The 22964-nt window shown below is 39.2% G+C and overlaps 1 protein-coding gene across 1 annotated transcript in view; it reads right to left on the bottom strand.

Annotated features, from left to right (window-relative positions):
• Positions 1-22964, bottom strand: part of LOC135469735 (multiple epidermal growth factor-like domains protein 10) — a 40284-nt gene that overhangs the window by 3168 nt on the left and 14152 nt on the right. Inside the window, exons 2-5 of the mRNA XM_064748306.1 lie at positions 18456-18602; positions 4877-5095; positions 1217-1423; positions 305-445 (exon numbers count right to left, since the gene is read on the bottom strand). Of these exons, the coding sequence (XP_064604376.1) occupies positions 305-445; positions 1217-1423; positions 4877-5095; positions 18456-18602 (714 nt within the window). The remainder of the gene's footprint in view (positions 1-304; positions 446-1216; positions 1424-4876; positions 5096-18455; positions 18603-22964) is intronic.

Here is a 22964-nt window from a genome sequence, read left to right as displayed (position 1 = left end):
TGTAGAAACGATTTTTGCAATTTTTGTAGGCCGATCAACCAAGAAACCATTAATTAAAATTTTATCTCAATAGGCTAAGCCAATATGGAAGATTTTTTAAGCTGATCAAAGATAATTAAAAAAATGCCAAAAGTTTCTTCACCGGTTACCAGTTTTCAATATATTGCTATTTTACGAGCAGACAGGATAGCATGGGCCCCAAATAATCAAAGAGGTAACTAAATATTACAGCTGATCAACAAACCCACAACCTCACACTTTCTCTTAATTTATGGAACTTCAAACTGATCAAACATATACATACTCTTGTTACAATTGGGTCCGTCCCAGCCAGGGGCACATAACCTGTCTGGGCACTCTCCAGTGATAGGATGACATGGTCGACCGCTTACACAGTGACCACAGACATGCTCACACTCAGGTCCGTAACTGCCACCAGCACATACTGCAAAAAAGAAAGTGAAAGTGACAGAATGACTGATTACTAATCTAACATGCCTTAATCAGCCATAAACATACAGCTGCTAGTAAAACATACTGTGTAACAAAATGACTGAGTATCAATCTAGCATGCCTAATCAACCACATACAATACATGCAGCTGCCAATAACACATACTCCATCCAAGAAAGTGAAAGTGACAGAATGACTGATTACTAATGTAACACGTGTGATATGGCAGTCATATGTATTACCTGCCATCATCACAGAGTGCCTGAGAACAGGGTGATTGTTTGATTTACTGATGATGATCATATCCAAATAGTAGTACAGGTATACATGTAGTTCAGAGTAAAGTCTGACTGACTGATCAACTGATAGCTTGACTCTTGACCATACACATAGTACACAGTGTTTCTTGTCTACTTCAATTTTAGTCTCATCTGTACTTATCTGCACCCATGCAGCTGGGACAATAAGTGTTTATTTCAAAAGAACACATACAGCAATAATTTTATATTTATTTATTTATTTATTTATTTGATAGGTGTTTTACTCTGTACCCAAGAATATTTCACTTATACCATTTTGCCGAGCATTATGGTGGAAGGCAGAGCCCAGGGGCAAAGTAATACTTAACAGTTTAGTTATAATTCAAATGGATGGATTACTGGTTTTGGTTGACACTCTAACTGAAAACTGCCACCACTAACTGTGGAAATTTGGAAATTAAATTAAACGAATGAGTGCTCAGAAAGTATCCTGATGAACTCACCATACACCTCCACCTCACACAATGTCAGCGTGTCATGAACAGGCTGCTCTACAATGACAAACTGACCACTCAGTGCCTTGACACAGGTCACGCTGATGTTTTTCCCAATGCTTTCTCCGCTATGACTATAACACAGCTCTTTGAAGGCCCCCTCACTCGTGGAATTGCTGATGTAGATCTTAAATCCCGACAGATAACTCTTGTAGTCTACAATTACAAATATAGAAGTACCTGTTGATTCGTCTTCTGCCACACCCTACTGATACATATCCATGTACGCCAACTGGGTACATGGGAGTACTATGTAGGCCAACGGGGTACATGGGAGTATTATGTAGGCCAACGGGGTATATGGGAGTACTATGTACGTCAACCTGGAATATGGGAGTACTATGTAGGCCAACTGGGTATATGAGAGTACTATGTAGGCCAACCTGGTATATGGGAGTATTATGTAGGCCAACTGCGTATATGGGAGTACTATGTAGGCCAACCTGGTATATGGGTATATGGGAGTACTATGTAGGCCAACCTGGTATATGGGAGTACTATGTAGGCCAACTGGGTATATGGGAGTACTATGTAGGCCAACTGGGTATATGGGAATACTATGTAGGCCAACCTGGTATATGAGAGTATTATGTAGGCCAACTGGGTATATGGGAGTACTATGTAGGCCAACTGGGTATATGGGAGTACTATGTAGGCCAACTGGGTATATGGGAGTACTATGTAGGCCAACTGGGTATATGGGAGTACTATGTAGGCCAACGGGCTATATGGGAGTACTATGTAGGCCAACTGGGTATATGGGAGTACTATGTAGGCCAACTGGGTATATGGGAGTACTATGTAGGCCAACTGGGTATATGGGAGTACTATGTAGGCCAACTGGGTATATGGGGGTATTATGTAGGCCAACGGGGTATATGGGAGTACTATGTAGGCCAACTGGGTATATGGGAGTACTATGTAGGCCAACGGGGTACATGGGGGTACTATGTAGGCCAACCTGGAATATGGGGGTACTATGTAGGCCAACTGGGTATATGGGAGTATTATGTAGGCCAACTGGGTATATTGGAGTACTATGTAGGCCAACTGGGTATATGGGAGTACTATGTAAACCAAACTGGGTATATGGGAGTACTATGTAGGCCAACTGGGTATATGGGAGTACTATGTAGGCCAACTGGGTATATGGGAGTACTATGTAGGTCAACCTGGTATGTGGGAGTACTATGTAGGCCAACTGGGTATATGAGAGTACTATGTAGGCCAACTGGGTATATGGGAGTACTATGTAGGCCAACTGGGTATATGAGAGTACTATGTAGGCCAACCTGGTATATGGGAGTACTATGTAGGCCAACTGGGTATATGGGAGTACTATGTAGGCCAACTGGGTATATGGGAGTACTATGTAGGTCAACCTGGTATGTGGGAGTACTATGTAGGCCAACTGGGTATATGGGAGTACCATGTAGGGCAACCTGGAATATGTAGGTACTATGTAGGCCGACTGGGTATATGACAGTACTATGTAGACCAACTGAGTATATGGGAGTACTATGTAGGCCAACTGGGTATATGAGAGTACTATGTAGGCCAACGGGGTACATGGGAGTACTATGTAGGCCAACTGGGTATATGGGAGTACTATGTAGGCCAACTGGGTATATGGGAGTACTATGTAGGTCAACCTGGTATGTGGGAGTACTATGTAGGTCAACCTGGTATGTGGGAGTACTATGTAGGGCAACCTGGAATATGGGGGTACCATGTAGGCCAACTGGATATGTGGGAGTACTATGTAGGCCAACCTGGTACATGGGAGTACTATGTACGTCAACCTGGTATATGGGAGTACTATGTAGGCCAACCTGGTACATGGGAGTACTATGTAGGCCAACTGGGTATATGGAAGTACTATGTAGGCCAAACTGGTATATGAGAGTACTATGTAGGCCAAGCTGGTATGTGGGAGTACTATGTAGGCCAACTGGGTATATGAGAGTACTATGTAGGCCAACTGGGTATATGGGAGTACTATGTAGGCCAAACTGGGTATATGGGAGTACTATGTAGGCCAAGCTGGTATGTGGGAGTACTATGTAGGCCAACTGGGTATATGAGAGTACTATGTAGGCCAACTGGGTATATGGGAGTACTATGTAGGCCAAACTGGGTATATGGGAGTACTATGTAGGCCAAGCTGGTATATGGGAGTACTATGTAGGCCAACTGGGTATATGGGAGTACTATGTAGGCCAACTGGGTATATGAGAGTACAATGTAGGCCAACTGGGTATATGGAAGTACTATGTAGGCCAAACTGGTATATGGGAGTACTATGTAGGCCAAGCTGGTATGTGGGAGTACTATGTAGGCCAACTGGGTATATGAGAGTACTATGTAGGCCAACTGGGTACATGGGAGTACTATGTAGGCCAACTGGGTATATGGAAGTACTATGTAGGCCAAACTGGTATATGGGAGTACTATGTAGGCCAACAGGGTGCATGGGGGTACTATGTAGGTCAACCTGGAATATGGGGGTACTATGTAGGCCAACTGGGTATATGGGAGTACTATGTAGGCCAACCTGGTATATGAGAGTATTATGTAGGCCAACTGGGTATATGGAAGTACTATGTAGGCCAACCTGGTATATGGGGGTACTATGTAGGCCAACTGGGTACATGGGAGTACTATGTAGGCCAACGGGGTACATGGGAGTACTATGTATGTCAACCTGGTATATGGGAGTACTCTGTAGGCCAACCTGGTATATGGGAGTAATATGTAGGTCAACTGGGTATATGGGAGTACTATGTAGGCCAACCTGGTATATGGGAGTACTATGTAGGCCAACTGAGTATATGAGGTACTATGTAGGCCAACCTGATATATGGGAGTACTATGTAGGCCAACCTGGTACATGGGAGTACTATGTAGGCCAACCTAGTATATGGGAGTACTATGTAGGCCAACCTAGTATATGGGAGTATTATGTAGGCCAACTGGGTATATGAGAGTACTATGTAGGCCAACCTGGTATATGGGAGTACTATGTAGGCCAACCTGGTATATGGGAGTACTATGTAGGCCAACCTGGTATATGGGAGTACTATGTAGGCCAACCTGGTATATGGGAGTACTATGTAGGCCAACTGGGTATATGGGAGTACTATGTAGGCCAAACTGGTATATGGGAGTACTATGTAGGCCAACCTGGTATATGGGAGTACTATGTAGGCCAACATGGTACATGGGAGTACTATGTAGGCCAACCTGATACATGGGAGTACTATGTAGGCCAACCTAGTATATGGGAGTACTATGTAGGCCAACTGGGTATATGGGAGTACTATGTAGGTCAACCTGGTATATGGGGGTACTATGTAGGCCAACCTGGTATATGGGAATACTATGTAGGCCAAATAGGTATATGGGAGTACTAAAAGACACAGGAGAGGATTCAGGGACTGAGAGAAAAGTAAGAATACTTTTGTCTCTATTTTTTTTGTCTTTCATAAACATATGAAGATTTTGAAGAATAGAGATTTAATTTCAGAAAAAGTCACTTTTCTGTAGACACATATTGTTTGTGGTTAAAATATCAGTCTGGGAGACCTTGTCGAGTAAACACAAACTCACTTTCTTCCAGAATGTTGTAGACATCAATTTTCTGAATATAGTAGTAATTCCCAAGATCCACTCTCCACCAAGGGTTGTTTTCCTTGGAGGTCAAAGTGCAGGTGAAATCCACCAACTCCTGCCCCTCCTTACCGTCAACAGCATAACTAGCGATGTACCTGTGACCCCTGAGACGAGCTGTTGAGCTCTGTGCCACAGGCTTGTCATAGGCTTTGTTCTCTGAAAAAAAAGGAAAAATTAATGTTGTCTTTGAAGATTCTAGAAATGCATTTGTTTCCTTTTCATATATCTTTTAACCCATATTTATGACACCAGACATTACAACCCAGTATGTCAATCCATCGTCTCAGCATGCAGCATTAAGACATACAGTATCTACACAAAGAGAATGGTAATTTGGTAATGTGTAAAGAATAAAATATCAATGCAAACAACTACAGTGTCCATTTTGGAAATTTGAGAAACCTGATATAATGGAAGACTAGTCATTGTAAGTCTTTCACTGACTTACAGCAGATGATGTTAACTAACCTGCCTATAAATCTCAACAACACTGTAGTGTAATCTGATACACTATGAACAACATAGGATTCAGCCTGATACATGTAGCAAAGTGATACCCTGGAAATCTGAACCAGTCAGACATTCCATTTAGAATAAAGGTGTCATGAAATGAAAACAAACTTCAATTCTTAACACAAAAAGATCAATAAAGATTTTTAATCTAAATCCAATCCTGCCTTATGCTATCAGTAAGTGTTTACTCAACCATGGAAACATGTAGGCATGGATATTAGTAAGTGTTTACTCAACCATGGAAACATGTAGGCATGAATATGCCTGTTTTTCACACTTGATCTAAGCAAACACTGGTGAATAAGAGATGATCCCAGAGACAAATTCACCTGGTTGAGACAGAGACTCAGACCAGGTATGCATTGTGTGATTCGTTACCCAACGGCATCTAAAGCAAAATACCTTTCTTAGAGCACAGATATGCACAACTGTTCATTTATTCACAAGTTATTCAAGGTACATGAATACATGTACATGGGTATCTATGTACATATGTACAAGTAGGCATGTGTAGTTGGTCTGACTATGTATGATGAATACACTGTTGTGTGATGAACATACATTTATATACAACGCACACGTGCATGTCAGAGTACATGAAGGACTCATTGTATAAAATAACAAAAAATTACGATCTAGAAGGAATGTTATGGCATGTATGAGCAAATATTTCTGGTATTGTAAGACAGCCCCTCAATTACTACACCAGATATCCATATATACATAAATAGCCTATATTGGTTTCCAGAGAGGTAGATAATGTAGTAAATCCCAGTGTACAGGTGTTACACTGACGCATACATGGCCATGTCCTCTACACACTGTTACTGAACACTCTACACAGTTTACAGTTTTCATAACCTTTAACTAAACTTAGTAATACTGTACTGAAATAAGCCTCAGAGCAGGAATGATTTAAATCTACAGGTATTGCCTGAAAATAGCACCAGGAGACTCCAGGGCCCAGTTGTTTGAAAGTGTTAAAGCCGTTAAGACCATACTGACTTTAACATGTTTTATACAGTATAGCACCATAATACAAGCAAGGCTCTGTGACAATTCATCAGTAGGAATGAAAAGGAATTAACTTATCCAAAAACTGACAATGACGTGTTTTAACATGCTGTTTATCATCATTGATTTATTTATCTGATCGGCGTTCTATGCCGTACTTATCATAATTAAAAGCAACTCAAGTGTTACAATGCATTTCCAGATTGTCCTTACGGATGAACACATGTACATTGGATGTGGGTAAAATGGACATGGACCTACATCATATTTGTGCTGCAGCTTTCATGCATAGGTGTTACAAGGCCTTCCAAACCTGTTTTGGTTAAGTACATGTAAAAGCTAAGTGCCCTCAGGGGGGTGGTTGTTGAGTCCTCTACATGAGTGACACATGTCCCCCATTTGTCCGCACCAAGCAATGTTCACACTTATTCATGCAGTATGCTAAAATGTGGACAATGATAAAATAGCAAATACATGTACAGGTAAGTGTCAGGCATGTAAATAAGTGTCAGGCATATCCAGGTATGTTGGCAAATGCTGTAAGGCTCTGACACAACACAAGTAACCTTCCTAAATGTACACGTACTGCACTGTTCCATGTACCTTTTCACAGAATCTGCATGTATTTCCATAATAAGAAGTACAAGTACACAGAATGTCAAAGAAAAGATTTAATCTCGATTTTCATACAGAAGAATTAAACATAATTCCATCATTTCTGTAAATACCACCTCTTGTAATAATACACTATGGTGACTGACATTAATTCACATAAACATTTAGAAACCATGTAGATGTAGATCAGGTATACGTATTTAACTTCTTATATTTGTCATTAAGTGTACTCAGAAAGCGTGTTTTAAAAGATCAATTTTAATCTCACACTTCATTACAAAGATCTGTGAACTATACTACTGGTGCTATTGAAGTCAACTTAAATCAGGCAGATATTAACCATGCTGCCAAACAACAGATTAGATACTAATAATTCAACTCTTACTAACCCTTAACTTCCTAATTAAAACTGATACATTACAATCATAATGATCTATAGTAGATGATACCTGACATTTAATTATAATAAAATCAGAACAACGTAACAACACTTATTTGATGTATCGCACAAAAATAAATTTTAAAAGAAAATTAAAATGAAAAAGCACATTTCAGAGTTTTAAATGAAAACCAATGAAAGACTTTATTTCCATTGATTTGCATACAGCCATTAGAATTTATTTTATGTTGATACACCTATTTAGATAAGCGCTAGCGCAGCGTGATGACCCAGGAGTCTCTCACCAATGCAGTCGCTGTGAGTTCAAGTCCAGCTCATCCTGGCTTCCTCTCCGGCCGTATGTGGGAAGGTCTGCCAGCAACCTGCGGATGGTCGTGGTTTTCCCCTGGGCCCTGCCCGGTTTCCACCCACCATAATGCTGGCCACCGTCGTATAAGTGAAATATTCTTGAGTATGGCGTAAAACACCAATCAGATAAATAAATTTACATAAGCACAAGTTTTAGCCAATTAGTGGAAGAATTACTGGAAATATGTCTCTTTCATTTTTATTCATGGAGAAGGCTGAATAGTTAGGCCAGTGATATGTAAACAGTAAGGTGTGCTTAACACTTTGCACACCTGCCACACTATAATCTATACAGACAGACCACCTGACCGGTCAGCTCCATGACCTGATACAGGTGTAACACAGAGATTTCAGATATAAATAAATCTCATTATTCAATGTAGAAAGGTAGGTGATGGGTGACAGATTAGCTGTGATCATCCACACATGTTGAGATGGCAATGCTTCACTGCTCACTGCCACTTATACATCTACCTACAGGCACATGCACTTTATGCATGTTGTATTTTGGGGTGTACCTCACGCCATTAAAATCGTAGCTTGCTCCATACCCAGGGACTATGGACAGAATGTTCTGTTTAATGCAGGCCACAAAATTTACAAGTGGAGTAAAACAGGGTTATTTGACAATGGCGCTTACATGCAGGTGAAATGAATTTTCTGGAAGTGAAAAAAATAATCGGATTTCAAAGTCTTCCCTGGTTCCATCTAAAAGAAGGGACCAACTTAAATACTGTACTCGTCTCCTGAAAGGCCTTTTCATGCAGATTCCAAACATGGTTATCATGATTTTTTTTTCAATGAATTGACAAATCCATTAATACACTGATATTCCACATGTTCCTTGGATTTATCGTACCATACTGAACAGATGACCAGGTACACTGCACTCTATGTGTATGTACAGGTAGATGACGCTCTGTGGGACCGCCGTGTAGATGGTTCAGCCACAGACGACCAGGTACACTGCACTCTACATGTATGTACAGGTAGATGACGCTCTGTGGGAAAACCGTGTAGATGGTTCAGCCACAGACGACCAGGTACACTGCACTCTACATGTATGTACTGGGTGATGACGTTTTGTGCATATGTATGATATATGATGTATGATTTCCACATATTGTCAATTTCGATCTTCAATCATTTTACATGTACCAGGAGGCAAGGCTCCAAAGGGTAACCTTTATAAAGGAGCACAGATCTTCATGTGTCTGTGTCTGGCCTGTCATCCAAACACAGACAAAACACAACAGTAAACTGATACACATTTACCTGTTATATCTGTATAACAACCAGATCTGCTAATTACACGTTCTAAACCCACAGTCCTCTGACAACATAAAAACTGATCCATCATGTCTGTGGCTATACCTATCTACAGCACCTGGATTTAGTGTATGCTAATTGTTCTGTGAGTGATAAGTTAGTCACCGCCTGAGGTTGAGGTGTTCAAGCTAGATGATCACCTAGTCGTGGCTGTTTTTTGTCACAGATGTTGGGATCTAGCTTAGACACAGAAACCAAAGGCGGTAAACGACTTACAGTGGTTTCATTGTTTGGCCAGAGTAATTCGTTTCATGAAATCACCATTTCAGTGACTAAAGTCAGATGAATTTTTCCAAATATTAAAATTCACCTTAATTAATACGTATGCGACACACGTGAATAGGTTTGTAAGACTCTGTATTTCACTAATATATTAGTGCTACTAATATGGTGTTATGCGAAGAAGCCCTTAAGATGTTATCCATTACACATGGTGTCGTGACAAACTACATCAGCTTACCACGTACATTTACTTTGTATTATCGTTTATGCTTGCATTAACCAATTTAGTTTCTCAAGTTTTTAGAACAGAGTTTTTACACAGTCTTCCAACACTTTAACCAACAGAGCTTAATCTATTGATGAAAATGATATTTCTCAACACAAAAAAAAACACACAATGTACTATGTATTGGTTTAAATAAATAATTTTGTGCAAATACATGAAGGAATTCATTTGGAAGCTTTAATAAATATTTTCTGATTATTGCAAATAACAAATTTGCTACCAAAAATAAAACCAGTAGCTTGTAAAGTTAAATCTGCTATACTGAAAATGGTAACATGTTTATCTTTAGTTGTTTCAAGCAGCTGGGACAAAGGGCATTATGACTGAGACAAGAAAGCATGGTATGATGATGGCCTTACCTGGCTTCCTCAGAAGAGTGTAGCAGGACAAGCTTCCCAATAGCTTAAATGGTAGAGACCTGGACTATGGGCATACAGGTACGATTTCCCAATGAGTAAAGCAGTCAATTATTATATGGAATCTACAAAATTAGTACATCACTTTATCACCTGATATACATCACCTGAACACCCGGTCCACCTTACTTGAACACCTCTGATCCGCTAGCAAACTGGTGGGTACGTAGGAAGAATGACCCATGGCAAACAATGGAGCCAATGTGTAGTGTAAACCTTCATCTTACCTTCAGTTCCCATGTTTCTAGTGATAATGTACAGGTATAGCATCTTGCCTTCATCTGGCATGTTTATAGTGATGATGTACAGGTACAGCATCTTGCCTTCATCTGGCATGTTTATAGTGATGATGTACAGGTACAGCATCTTACCTTCATCTGGCATGTTTATAGTGATGATGTACAGGTACAGCATCTTGCCTTCATCTGGCATGTTTATAATGATGATGTACAGGTACAGCATCTTGCCTTCATCTGGCATGTTTGTAGTGATAATGTACAGGTACAGCATCTTGCCTTCATCTGGCATGTTTGTAGTGATGATGTACAGGTACAGCATCTTGCCTTCATCTGACATGTTTATAGTGATGATGTACAGGTACAGCATCTTACCTTCATCTGACATGTTTATAGTGATGATGTACAGGTACAGCATCTTACCTTCATCTGGCATGTTTGTAGTGATAATGTACAGGTACAGCATCTTACCGTTATTTGGCATGTTTATAATGATGATGTACAGGTACAGCATCTTACCTTCATCTGGCATGTTTGTAGTGATGATGTACAGGTACAGCATCTTACCGTTATTTGGCATGTTTGTAGTGATAATGTACAGGTACAGCATCTTACCGTTATTTGGCATGTTTATAATGATGATGTACAGGTACAGCATCTTACCGTTATTTGGCATGTTTATAATGATTATGTACAGGTACAGCATCTTGCCTTCATCTGGCATGTTTATAGTGATGATGTACAGGTACAGCATCTTGCCTTCATCTGGCATGTTTATAGTGATGATGTACAGGTACAGCATCTTACCTTCATCTGGCATGTTTATAGTGATGATGTACAGGTACAGCATCTTGCCTTCATCTGGCATGTTTATAGTGATGATGTACAGGTACAGCATCTTGCCTTCATCTGGCATGTTTATAGTGATGATGTACAGGTACAGCATCTTGCCTTCATCTGGCATGTTTATAGTGATGATGTACAGGTACAGCATCTTGCCTTCATCTGGCATGTTTATAGTGATGATGTACAGGTACAGCATCTTGCCTTCATCTGGCATGTTTATAGTGATGATGTACAGGTACAGCATCTTGCCTTCATCTGGCATGTTTATAGTGATGATGTACAGGTACAGCATCTTACCCTCATTTGGCATGTTTATAGTGATGATGTACAGGTACAGCATCTTACCGTTATTTGGCATGTTTATAATGATGATGTACAGGTACAGCATCTTACCTTCATCTGGCATGTTTGTAGTGATAATGTACAGGTACAGCATCTTACCGTCATTTGGCATGTTTGTAGTGATAATGTACAGGTACAGCATCTTACCGTTATTTGGCATGTTTATAATGATGATGTACAGGTACAGCATCTTACCTTCATCTGGCATGTTTATAATGATGATGTACAGGTACAGCATCTTACCTTCATCTGGCATGTTTATAGTGATGATGTACAGGTACAGCATCTTGCCTTCATCTGGCATGTTTATAATGATGATGTACAGGTACAGCATCTTGCCTTCATCTGGCATGTTTGTAGTGATAATGTACAGGTACAGCATCTTGCCTTCATCTGGCATGTTTGTAGTGATGATGTACAGGTACAGCATCTTGCCTTCATCTGACATGTTTATAGTGATGATGTACAGGTACAGCATCTTACCTTCATCTGACATGTTTATAGTGATGATGTACAGGTACAGCATCTTACCTTCATCTGGCATGTTTGTAGTGATAATGTACAGGTACAGCATCTTACCGTTATTTGGCATGTTTATAATGATGATGTACAGGTACAGCATCTTACCTTCATCTGGCATGTTTGTAGTGATGATGTACAGGTACAGCATCTTACCGTTATTTGGCATGTTTGTAGTGATAATGTACAGGTACAGCATCTTACCGTTATTTGGCATGTTTATAATGATGATGTACAGGTACAGCATCTTACCGTTATTTGGCATGTTTATAATGATGATGTACAGGTACAGCATCTTGCCTTCATCTGGCATGTTTATAGTGATGATGTACAGGTACAGCATCTTACCGTTATTTGGCATGTTTATAATGATGATGTACAGGTACAGCATCTTGCCTTCATCTGGCATGTTTGTAGTGATAATGTACAGGTACAGCATCTTACCGTCATTTGGCATGTTTATAATGATGATGTACAGGTAACCGTTAACATACTTTTTACCAACAAATTCACCACAATGATAAACTGAATTGTCTGGCTGTTTACAACATTTGAAATACCAACTTACCTTCAAATATGGCACCCTCACAACAAAAGGGTAAGTTTTAACAATTTGTTTCTGAAATTTAGACTTGTGTTCCATGCACCACTTCCTCCACTGTGTCGCACCTGATTTAAGATTATTTGGTGGTATAGTAAATTGATTAAACCAAAGAAAACCTGTTGTCAGTATTTTACTGTTTCATTCCAGATCTCTAAATTCATGACATACATTATTATGAGTAAAGAATAACCAAAAAAGCACAGTCAATATAAAAACGAAAACGCTTCTGCGAATGTACTAGTGTGTAATGACATCCCTTCTCCCAGTGTCCCTGGCCAATATTCTGCTTGTTCACTCTGGACATAAGTGGGTAGCTCAAGTAGGCGCAGAAGGTTCACATATTCCCATTTGTGGCGACAGTTATCAATGTACAGAACTGGGTGTTCTATGTATCTGTACCACTGATGTCAGTGTCATGAACGGTAAGTAATTAAGAGCTGACCACATGAATATTTGTACACCTGGAAATCACTCATTATTGCATAGACGACATAAAGATTTTGCAGAAAAACAATGTCAACTTTCAACTGGCCAAAATTAATAAATAAATACATGTACAGTCCAGACCATCCCACTTCACAACACCCTTGCTAACAGCTGTACTAATAGTGATGTCCTAAACAACATGAACTACCTAACAAGTAAGTTGCAGAGGCTGACAAACGCTCACTTTGTTTACACGTCAGTACAGAGGTAAGGACAGCCCAGCCCGTGAGCTGATTTCTTTCATTTATAGCTTGTCACGACGAAGCCGATTGGTCAATATGCTTATGAGAGCCAATCACATCATTTGTTATGTGCAAGATACTGCACGGAACCGATATAAAAGCAGAAAGTGTAACAGAGATCGAAAGAATACGGACAGATAAGGTTAAATGCTGTGATATTCTCCTAGAAATTGCAAATATTAAACAGCGGTATCATACCCTGACTTTACATGCATGGCTAGCGATTAATTGAAATTTGGATTTCGGCTTGAGTAATGTGGCTGATTGTTGTCAGCTGAAGTCAAACGGAAAGGTACTGTAAAGTACTTATTATTTTTTTCGCAGATTGTCTCCAAAAATATGTTTGCGGGAATTAATTTTCGCGTATTTAATACATTAATGAAAAACAAATCTTAAAATCTAAAAATTTTCCAAGATATAATATGGCCGAAATTATTCAAGCACATCAAACAGGTATCATCATGGGTGGCTTTAATCCTCCTTTGTTTCCTGAGGTGTCGCTAATCCTCGTGATCTGGATCAGAGATTAAAACAACGGGGGATAGATTATCACTGTGTAAGAAGATTACTTTCGCATCTACCGTGAACAGTTCTCAAACACATATGACTTCTTTTCGAATCACTGATGACTACTTTTAAACATATGAATTTACCATTATTGGCACCAGTCACTCATTCTTTATCAAGTAACATGCTAAGTTTTTCATTGTTTTCAGTTTTAATCGTACTCAGTACCAGAGCGACATTCATCAAATGCCAGCACATGCTAATATCTACTTTTCTTTCACTTTAAGGGCATAGCGAAGTTTGATCAAACTACTTCTGACTGAACAACTGATCCAGATTGACACAATACATGTTGATGCACATTGTTCTTGGGCTACATATACACGTACACGTGCCTGAACTTCTCATAAATACATGTATTCACTATACACGTACACGTGCCTGAACTTCTCATAAATACATGAGTTAACTACATATACATGTGCCTGAACTTCTCATAAATACATGTATTCACTACATGTACACGTGCCTGAACTTCTCATAAATACATGTATTCAATACATGTACATGTGCCTGAACTTCTCATAAATACATGTATTCACTACATGTACACGTGCCTGAACTTCTCATAAATACATGAGTTAACTACATATACATGTGCCTGAACTTCTCATAAATACATGTATTGACTACACGTACATGTGCCTGAACTTCTCATAAATACATGTATTAAATACATGTATTGACTACACGTACATGTGCCTGAACTTCTCATAAATACATGTATTCATTTCATGTAGACGTGCCTGAACTTCTCACAAATACATGTATTAAATACAAGTACTGTTGCTTTGATCTGTTTTCATATTTCCTTTCTACATGTATAATAATTACAATCTGATATATGTTATAACTGATATGTTATAACTGATATATGTTATAACTGATATGTTATAACTGATATATGTTATAACTGATATGTTATAACTGATATATGTTATAACTGATATGTTATAACTGATATATGTTATAACTGATATGTTATAACTGATATATGTTATAACTGATATGTTATAACTGATATATGTTATAACTGATATGTTATAACTGATATATGTTATAACTGCTCTGTCAAGAGACTTCAGTTGCGGACAATCAGGCTACAGAAATGCACCTGAGACGATGACATCAGAGAATGGCGCAGCAGCTACGGGTATACATGTATGTACATAAACACGCCAGAGAGGGGCGCTATCTTTCTGAATATAATGGATTACACAGTGTATTTCAATACCTGTCTAAGTACCTGTACTTTGATTGAATCAAGGATTCCATGCAATCTTAACCTGTATATTCCAGCCTTGACACTCCCTTAAGCTCAAGCATGTACTAGCTATGGAACAAACATTCCACCCACACCCCCACCCACACATGATAGGTTGACTCTTACATATGTTATCTTCATTTACAGTGCTGACTGGGTATGTCCAAAACTACCAGTGCAGGCATTCCGTCTATTCAGCTAGACATGCACAGCTACTCCCCAGGCCATCAAAGAAAAAAAAAGGAATGCAAAAAACAAACAAAGGAAAAAATATATCAAGTGAGAACAGCAAGTTTAGGGAGCTTGTTACAAGGAGGTCAGTTCTTTTTTAACATATACACAAAATTGTTCACATTCAGCACAAAGGAAGAAAATATTTGGTAAATTTGAGAGTGAGGGAGAATGTCATAATAATTATGTACATGTAGATGTTCAGTGACACAGCTGATCACAGTTCCACAGAAATGAGCGTGTTTTACTATGCTGAATTCATGTACACATGAGCATGCACCAATATACATGCACAACTGTTTATTTATCTACCAATTTATTTATCTGTTTATTTATTATTTATTTGAGCGGTGTTTATGCCATTTTCGAGAACATTTTATTGATACGATGACAGCCAGCATCATAGAGGGAGACATACACCACTATTCACTTTCAGTTTCACTGTACAGCTGCAATAACGCCAGTTCGAGACAGCTGAAGTTCTGGTAATACAGCCCTAGTTTGTGAAACCTGTTATCACCTACAGCAGTGCACGGCACTGGCCAAATAATGCAAGGATATTGTGGAAATCAAAACTAGGCTCAATTATTACATGTGCAGATGTGTGTTTATTGTCAATTTTAATAATAAAGCCTTTTTTTTGTCTTACCTGAGGATCTTACTTTCTGAAATAAAACTACCTACAGGCTAGTTAATAAGACAGACATTTTTTTATATTTTGGTACTTTTTTCATTTACCTCCCATTTTACATTTTTATTTTGTAAAATGTCTTGAGCAGAGACATGAACAAATTCTGCCCTCTGCATAATGCTACACAGGAATGAGAACAAATGCCGGGGTGGGTGGGGGGTGTGGGGGGGAGGGCTATGGGGGGTATGTGATGGCATGCAGCCAGTTAAAAGGAGAAGAATATTTAAATATCAAACATATACCATTGAAAAAGAGTATGCATTTCCTCGCAAGTGCATGCCACAAAAAAAATTCTAACATTTATCTCAAGTTGATAAATTATAAATAAAGTCACCGCCAAAATCTGCTGTTGGCGACTCCATTTTCCCTAAGAACTAGTCCTGAAGTCTTCCGTATAGGAGGAAAATTGCTATCGGAAACCACCAAAGTGCGTTTCACACATTCCTGGTAGAACTCTTCTTCCCAGAAGGTAGCAAACAGTACAGTTCATTTTCCGCTTGACGATCAGGAAACCGGAATGTTGGACATAGGTTCCGAGTTTACACGAACAAGCCGACAGTTTTAACAACACTCACTGGCTGAGAGGTGACACACCCCCAGCATAAATTATGCAGTGTTAAAGATGGAGGATGCGACTTATGCCAGCTTTGCCGTTTTCAGGCTTTACGTGTGTGGCGAGGAAAAAAATCACAAAATTATGCAGCAGGCACCACCAAAATGTGCTCATTTCAGTCTACAGTGTCATTGTTTTAAGTTTTCTTCTCCTTTAAAGGTGGCAAATTTTACACATGGAATCACACTAGAGAATATCCTGTTAGAAGAATACAGATAGCACTAGATTAAATCACACACAGAAGTCATTAAGACAGGACTGGTGTAAACCTGAAAATCTGGCTGTCCCTATACGAGGGGTAACTGTGCTGAGGTTGTGCCACTGCCCCTCAGCCATGTCAGTCTGACCAGAAAAAACACTGATTGATAACCTGTCATCTGTTAGAATTGTAGATTGGCTAAAAATTCTGCCCAACAGTATAACAAATTTAGTCTTACAATTTACGAATCCTTGCACATTTAATATTTCATCATGTGTCAGATGTGTGGAGGTACATGTAATTAACACGTCTGTCACACAGGTGCATGTACATAGACAATGCTGTGCATGTAATTCCAGGTGAAAATTAGACAAAAAAAAACATGTATTCCACATACTTGTTTCACAAATCTGTTTCACATTTTCAACCTACAAAATATTCAGATGTGCAATCTGAGGTTATTATACGTCTGGCATACTCATGTTATGTCTGACATGGAGTAGCCTAATTCATAATTAGTCCCCTGCTCAAGCTGCAGCATGCTGACAGGACAAATTAGCACAGTTACTGCCCATGCAGACAAACAGCAGCATGTGGACTTCATATCCATGTACAAGCAGCAACTGTAATTTTGGTTCAATCCTGACTATTATATTTGAGAACTTCTGATTTTACAGCACTAATGGTAGACTGATGACAGGTTCTTAATCACAGGACTGCTTTAGACAAAATCAGTCAGATAACAAGGCTCAGACTGTGCTGGGGATTGGGGGGTTGGTGGGGAGAGAGAAGCTATATGAAAAAGCTCCAGGTAATTAATAAGAAGCCCATGCACAGCTGGCCAAGACGGCCTTCAGTTGCCTAACATATGTACCCAACAAAATCACATGAGCCAAGCAAATTTGCCCAGTCTCATGTTCTTATTTGGACAGGCCAAAAATAGATAATGTAAGACGGCCCCTAAAGAGCCAGGTTAATTACTTTGCGGGTAGAGAGCTGTGAAGAGAGATTAAACAAGACTTAGCAGCCTAAAGACTCTATAGGTCTCCCCTGAAACATATACATGTATAGGCCTGGTTCCTGGTCTACTCTCATTAAATACTGATAGCTTCAGATTAAATCTGGGTCTTACAATGAAAATGAAATAACAGGACTGAAAAAGTGGCCATTGTCATTTGTCACCTCCCAGTGGAGTCTCTCTACAGCTGTCCTACCAGAGATTAATACAAATACTGACACAATATTCATTACATTATCAAATTATGAAAAACTGTGGCCTTGATAATGTCTTTGATATATTAGCCACAATCTTCAAAAAGTTACAGTGAGATTAACAATACACTGTAAACATGTAATTCGAACAGAACATATTCAAACTCCACTTGTAACACACCTGTGTGTGCAGGGATCACAGGTACCTTAATTAGATTTCCTAAAGATTCAGAACAGTACTTAGTTCAACTCCTCTGCTAATGCCATGCACATGTGGTCTGAGGATGCAGTCAATGAAATTTCTAAATTGCTCTGACTTACCAAGTTGACATGTGGGACCAGCCCATTTCTGGTCGGCCGTGTTACGGCACTTCCCTCCACACACTCCGGTCTCTGCATCACATATTCCGTCACAGTGACACTCGTAGCTACATTGTGGTCCAAACTGCCCAATGGGACACTGAGATTCTGAAAACAGAGCAATAAAAGCCATGGGTCAATCTACCAATCAGAAAAGAATGCTTAATACAAGACAGAAAAAGACATTACACCCCATCTAGGACATTAGTAGACTAACACCCTGAATTAACACCAAAATCCAGCCAGTGTGAGCAGGATTTGAACAAGTATAGCTTCATTCGTGCTCTCCAGTGACCACTCTTAAGGATTCTTGGCCAGTGTACTAAAGCCTGCCTCTTGTTCAGCCAAGGACAACACTTTACATCACTGAAATTACCTGCTACAACTACAGAGTATATGTTTCATACCTCTATCTGGTCATGAGATGCTACAGCTACGGATTATATGTTACATCTCACTATCTGGTCATGAGATGTACAACAACGGAGTACATGTTACATATCTCTATCTGGTCATGAGATGTACAACAACAGAGTACATGTTATGTATATCTATCTGGTCATGAGATGCTACAACTACGGAGTACATGTTACATATCTCTATCTGGTCATGAGATGCTACAACTACAGAGTACATGTTACATATCTCTATCTGGTCATGAGATGCTACAACTACAGAGTACATGTTACATATCTCTATCTGGTCATGAGATGCTACAACTACAGAGTACATGTTATGTATATCTATCTGGTCATGAGATGCTACAACTACGGAGTACATGTTACATATCTCTATCTGGTCATGAGATGCTACAACTACAGAGTACATGTTATGTATATCTATCTGGTCATGAGATGCTACAACTACGGAGTACATGTTACATATCTCTATCTGGTCATGAGATGCTACAACTACGGAGTACATGTTATGTATATCTATCTGGTCATGAGATGCTACAACTACAGAGTACATGTTACATATCTCTATCTGGTCATGAGATGCTACAACTACAGAGTACATGTTATGTATAGCTATCTGGTCATGAGATGCTACAACTACGGAGTACATGTTACATATCTCTATCTGGTCATGAGAAGCTACAACTACGGAGTACATGTTATGTATATCTATCTGGTCATGAGATGCTACAACTACGGAGTACATGTTACATATCTCTATCTGGTCATGAGATGCTACAACTACAGAGTACATGTTATGTATATCTATCTGGTCATGAGATGCTACAACAACGGAGTACATGTTACATATCTCTATCTGGTCATGAGATGTACAACAACAGAGTACATGTTATGTATATCTATCTGGTCATGAGATGCTACAACTACGGAGTACATGTTACATATCTCTATCTGGTCATGAGATGCTACAACTACAGAGTACATGTTACATATCTCTATCTGGTCATGAGATGCTACAACTACAGAGTACATGTTACATATCTCTATCTGGTCATGAGATGCTACAACTACAGAGTACATGTTATGTATATCTATCTGGTCATGAGATGCTACAACTACGGAGTACATGTTACATATCTCTATCTGGTCATGAGATGCTACAACTACAGAGTACATGTTATGTATATCTATCTGGTCATGAGATGCTACAACTACGGAGTACATGTTACATATCTCTATCTGGTCATGAGATGCTACAACTACGGAGTACATGTTATGTATATCTATCTGGTCATGAGATGCTACAACTACGGAGTACATGTTACATATCTCTATCTGGTCATGAGATGCTACAACTACAGAGTACATGTTATGTATATCTATCTGGTCATGAGATGCTACAACTACGGAGTACATGTTACATATCTCTATCTGGTCATGAGATGCTACAACTACGGAGTACATGTTACATACCTCTATCTGGTCATGAGATGCTACAACTACAGAGTACAGGTTACGTATATCTATCTGGTCATGAGATGCTACAACTACGGAGTACATGTTACATATCTCTATCTGGTCATGAGATACTACAACAACGGAGTACATGTTACATATCTCTATCTGGTCATGAGATGCTACAACTACGGAGTACATGTTATATATCTCTATCTGGTCATGAGATGCTACAACTACAGAGTACATGTTACATATCTCTATCTGGTCATGAGATGCTACAACTACGGAGTACATGTTACATACCTCTATCTGGTCATGAGATGCTACAACTACAGAGTACATGTTAGATATCTCTATCTGGTCATGAGATGCTACAACAACGGAGTACATGTTATGTATATCTATCTGGTCATGAGATGCTACAACTACGGAGTACATATTACATATCTCTATCTGGTCATGAGATGCTACAACTACAGAGTACATGTTACGTATCTCTATCTGGTCATGAGATGCTACAACTACGGAGTACATGTTACATACCTCTATCTGGTCATGAGATGCTACAACTACAGAGTACAGGTTACGTATCTCTATCTGGTCATGAGATGCTACAGCCATGCAGTACATGTTACATATCTCTATCTGGTCATGAGATGCTACAACTACAGAGTACATGTTACATATCTCTATCTGATCATGAGATGCTACAACTACAGAGTACATGTTATGTATATCTATCTGGTCATGAGATGCTACAACTACAGAGTACATGTTATGTATATCTATCTGGTCATGAGATGCTACAACTACAGAGTACATGTTACATATCTCTATCTGGTCATGAGATGCTACAACTACAGAGTACATGTTACATCTCTCTATCTGGTCATGAGATGCTACAACTACAGAGTACATGTTATGTATATCTATCTGGTCATGAGATGCTCCAGCTACGGAGTACATGTTACATATCTCTATCTGGTCATGAGATGCTACAGCTACGGAGTACATGTTACATATCTCTATCTGGTCATGAGATGCTACTACAGAGTACATGTTACGTATCTCTATCTGGCCATGAGATGCTACAGCCACAGAGTACATGTTACATCTCTCTATCTGGTCATGAGATGCTACAGCTACGGAGTACATGTTACGTATCTCTATCTGGCCATGAGATGCTACAGCTACGGAGTACATGTTATGTATCTCTATGTGGCCATGAGATGCTACAGCTACGGAGTACATGTTACGTATCTCTATCTGGCCATGAGATGCTACAGCTACGGAGTACATGTTACCTCTCTCTATCTGGTCATGACATGCTACAGCTACGGACTACATGTTACATATCTCTATCTTTAAAAAACAACAACATAGTTTTATGTACATGTAGGCTTTATAGTATACAAGTACACATATTCTATGTAGTTTACAATTTTGATACTCAAATAACTTCTATTAATTTATTCAGTTGGGAAGTTTACACAGTACTGAAGAATATTTCACTTATATGATAGCAGCCTGCATTATGGTTGGAGGAAACCCACGACCATCCGCAGGTTGCTGAAAGACTTGCCCACGTACATGTAAGACTGGAGAGGAAATCAGCATGAGCAGTGTCAAGGAATTTCGAGTTTAGCACAGAGCTGATGCTAGATTTGCAAGACAAAAAAACCTAGCACATGGCATTGAAGTTTCCGGATTGCAGAAAAAAACTGTTGGTTCTACGTGACCGATCTGAGATCTGACTAATGATTAGACCTCAAAGCTAGTAAATTTCCATTCACAACATTACAGATCAATACTATCTCATCAGTGAGACTGTTATGTCTGATCATTTGAGTAAACTGACCTCAATATCTGTGTAGTGTTGGGGTTATTGATTATTGATTATTGATCCAAACTCTACCTTCATGTTGCATATTTATATTTGTTTATTTATTTGATTGGTGTTTTACACCGTACTCAAGAATATTTCACTTATACGACGGCGGTAAGCACTATGGTTGTAGCAAGCCAGGCAGAGCCCGAGGAAAACCCACGACCATCTGCAGGTTACCGCCAGATCCACTTACGACCAGAGAGAAAGCTAGCATAAACTGGACTTGAACTCACAGCGACCACATTGGTGAGAGGCTCCTGGGTCATTGCGGTGTGCTGGGATGCAGGCATGGAGGCCCCTGTATATTTAAAATGTCACCTATTTTTTACAATGATACAATGTAGAAGTAATGTCAGACATTCAAATGCTTAAATGTTTGATTTTCCAACCTTCAACACTTTGCAGACACATAAATACATGTAGGTGTGTATATATAAAAATACTTCTACTGTAACACACACCTTTGTCTCAGAAATGTTTTTGTTACGTCCGGTCTTAACTCGGAATACATGTACATCTGATGTTGTGAAAGTTTCCATTAATAATCAAGAATAACACATTCTCCAAACCATTTAGGTCAGCCAAAATCTTCATGGAAAGTTCACAACATTTTTTACCAAATTAGATGCATCCAAATTGGTATGGTCACTTTTTTTATAATATTTTTCAGATATTCACTGTTTTCTGCAAAAGAAAATTACATAT

The sequence above is a fragment of the Liolophura sinensis genome, chromosome 7 (assembly GCF_032854445.1).
Source record: "Liolophura sinensis isolate JHLJ2023 chromosome 7, CUHK_Ljap_v2, whole genome shotgun sequence".
Lineage (NCBI taxonomy): Eukaryota > Metazoa > Mollusca > Polyplacophora > Chitonida > Chitonidae > Liolophura > Liolophura sinensis.
This window is presented reverse-complemented; position numbering and strand designations above follow the sequence as displayed.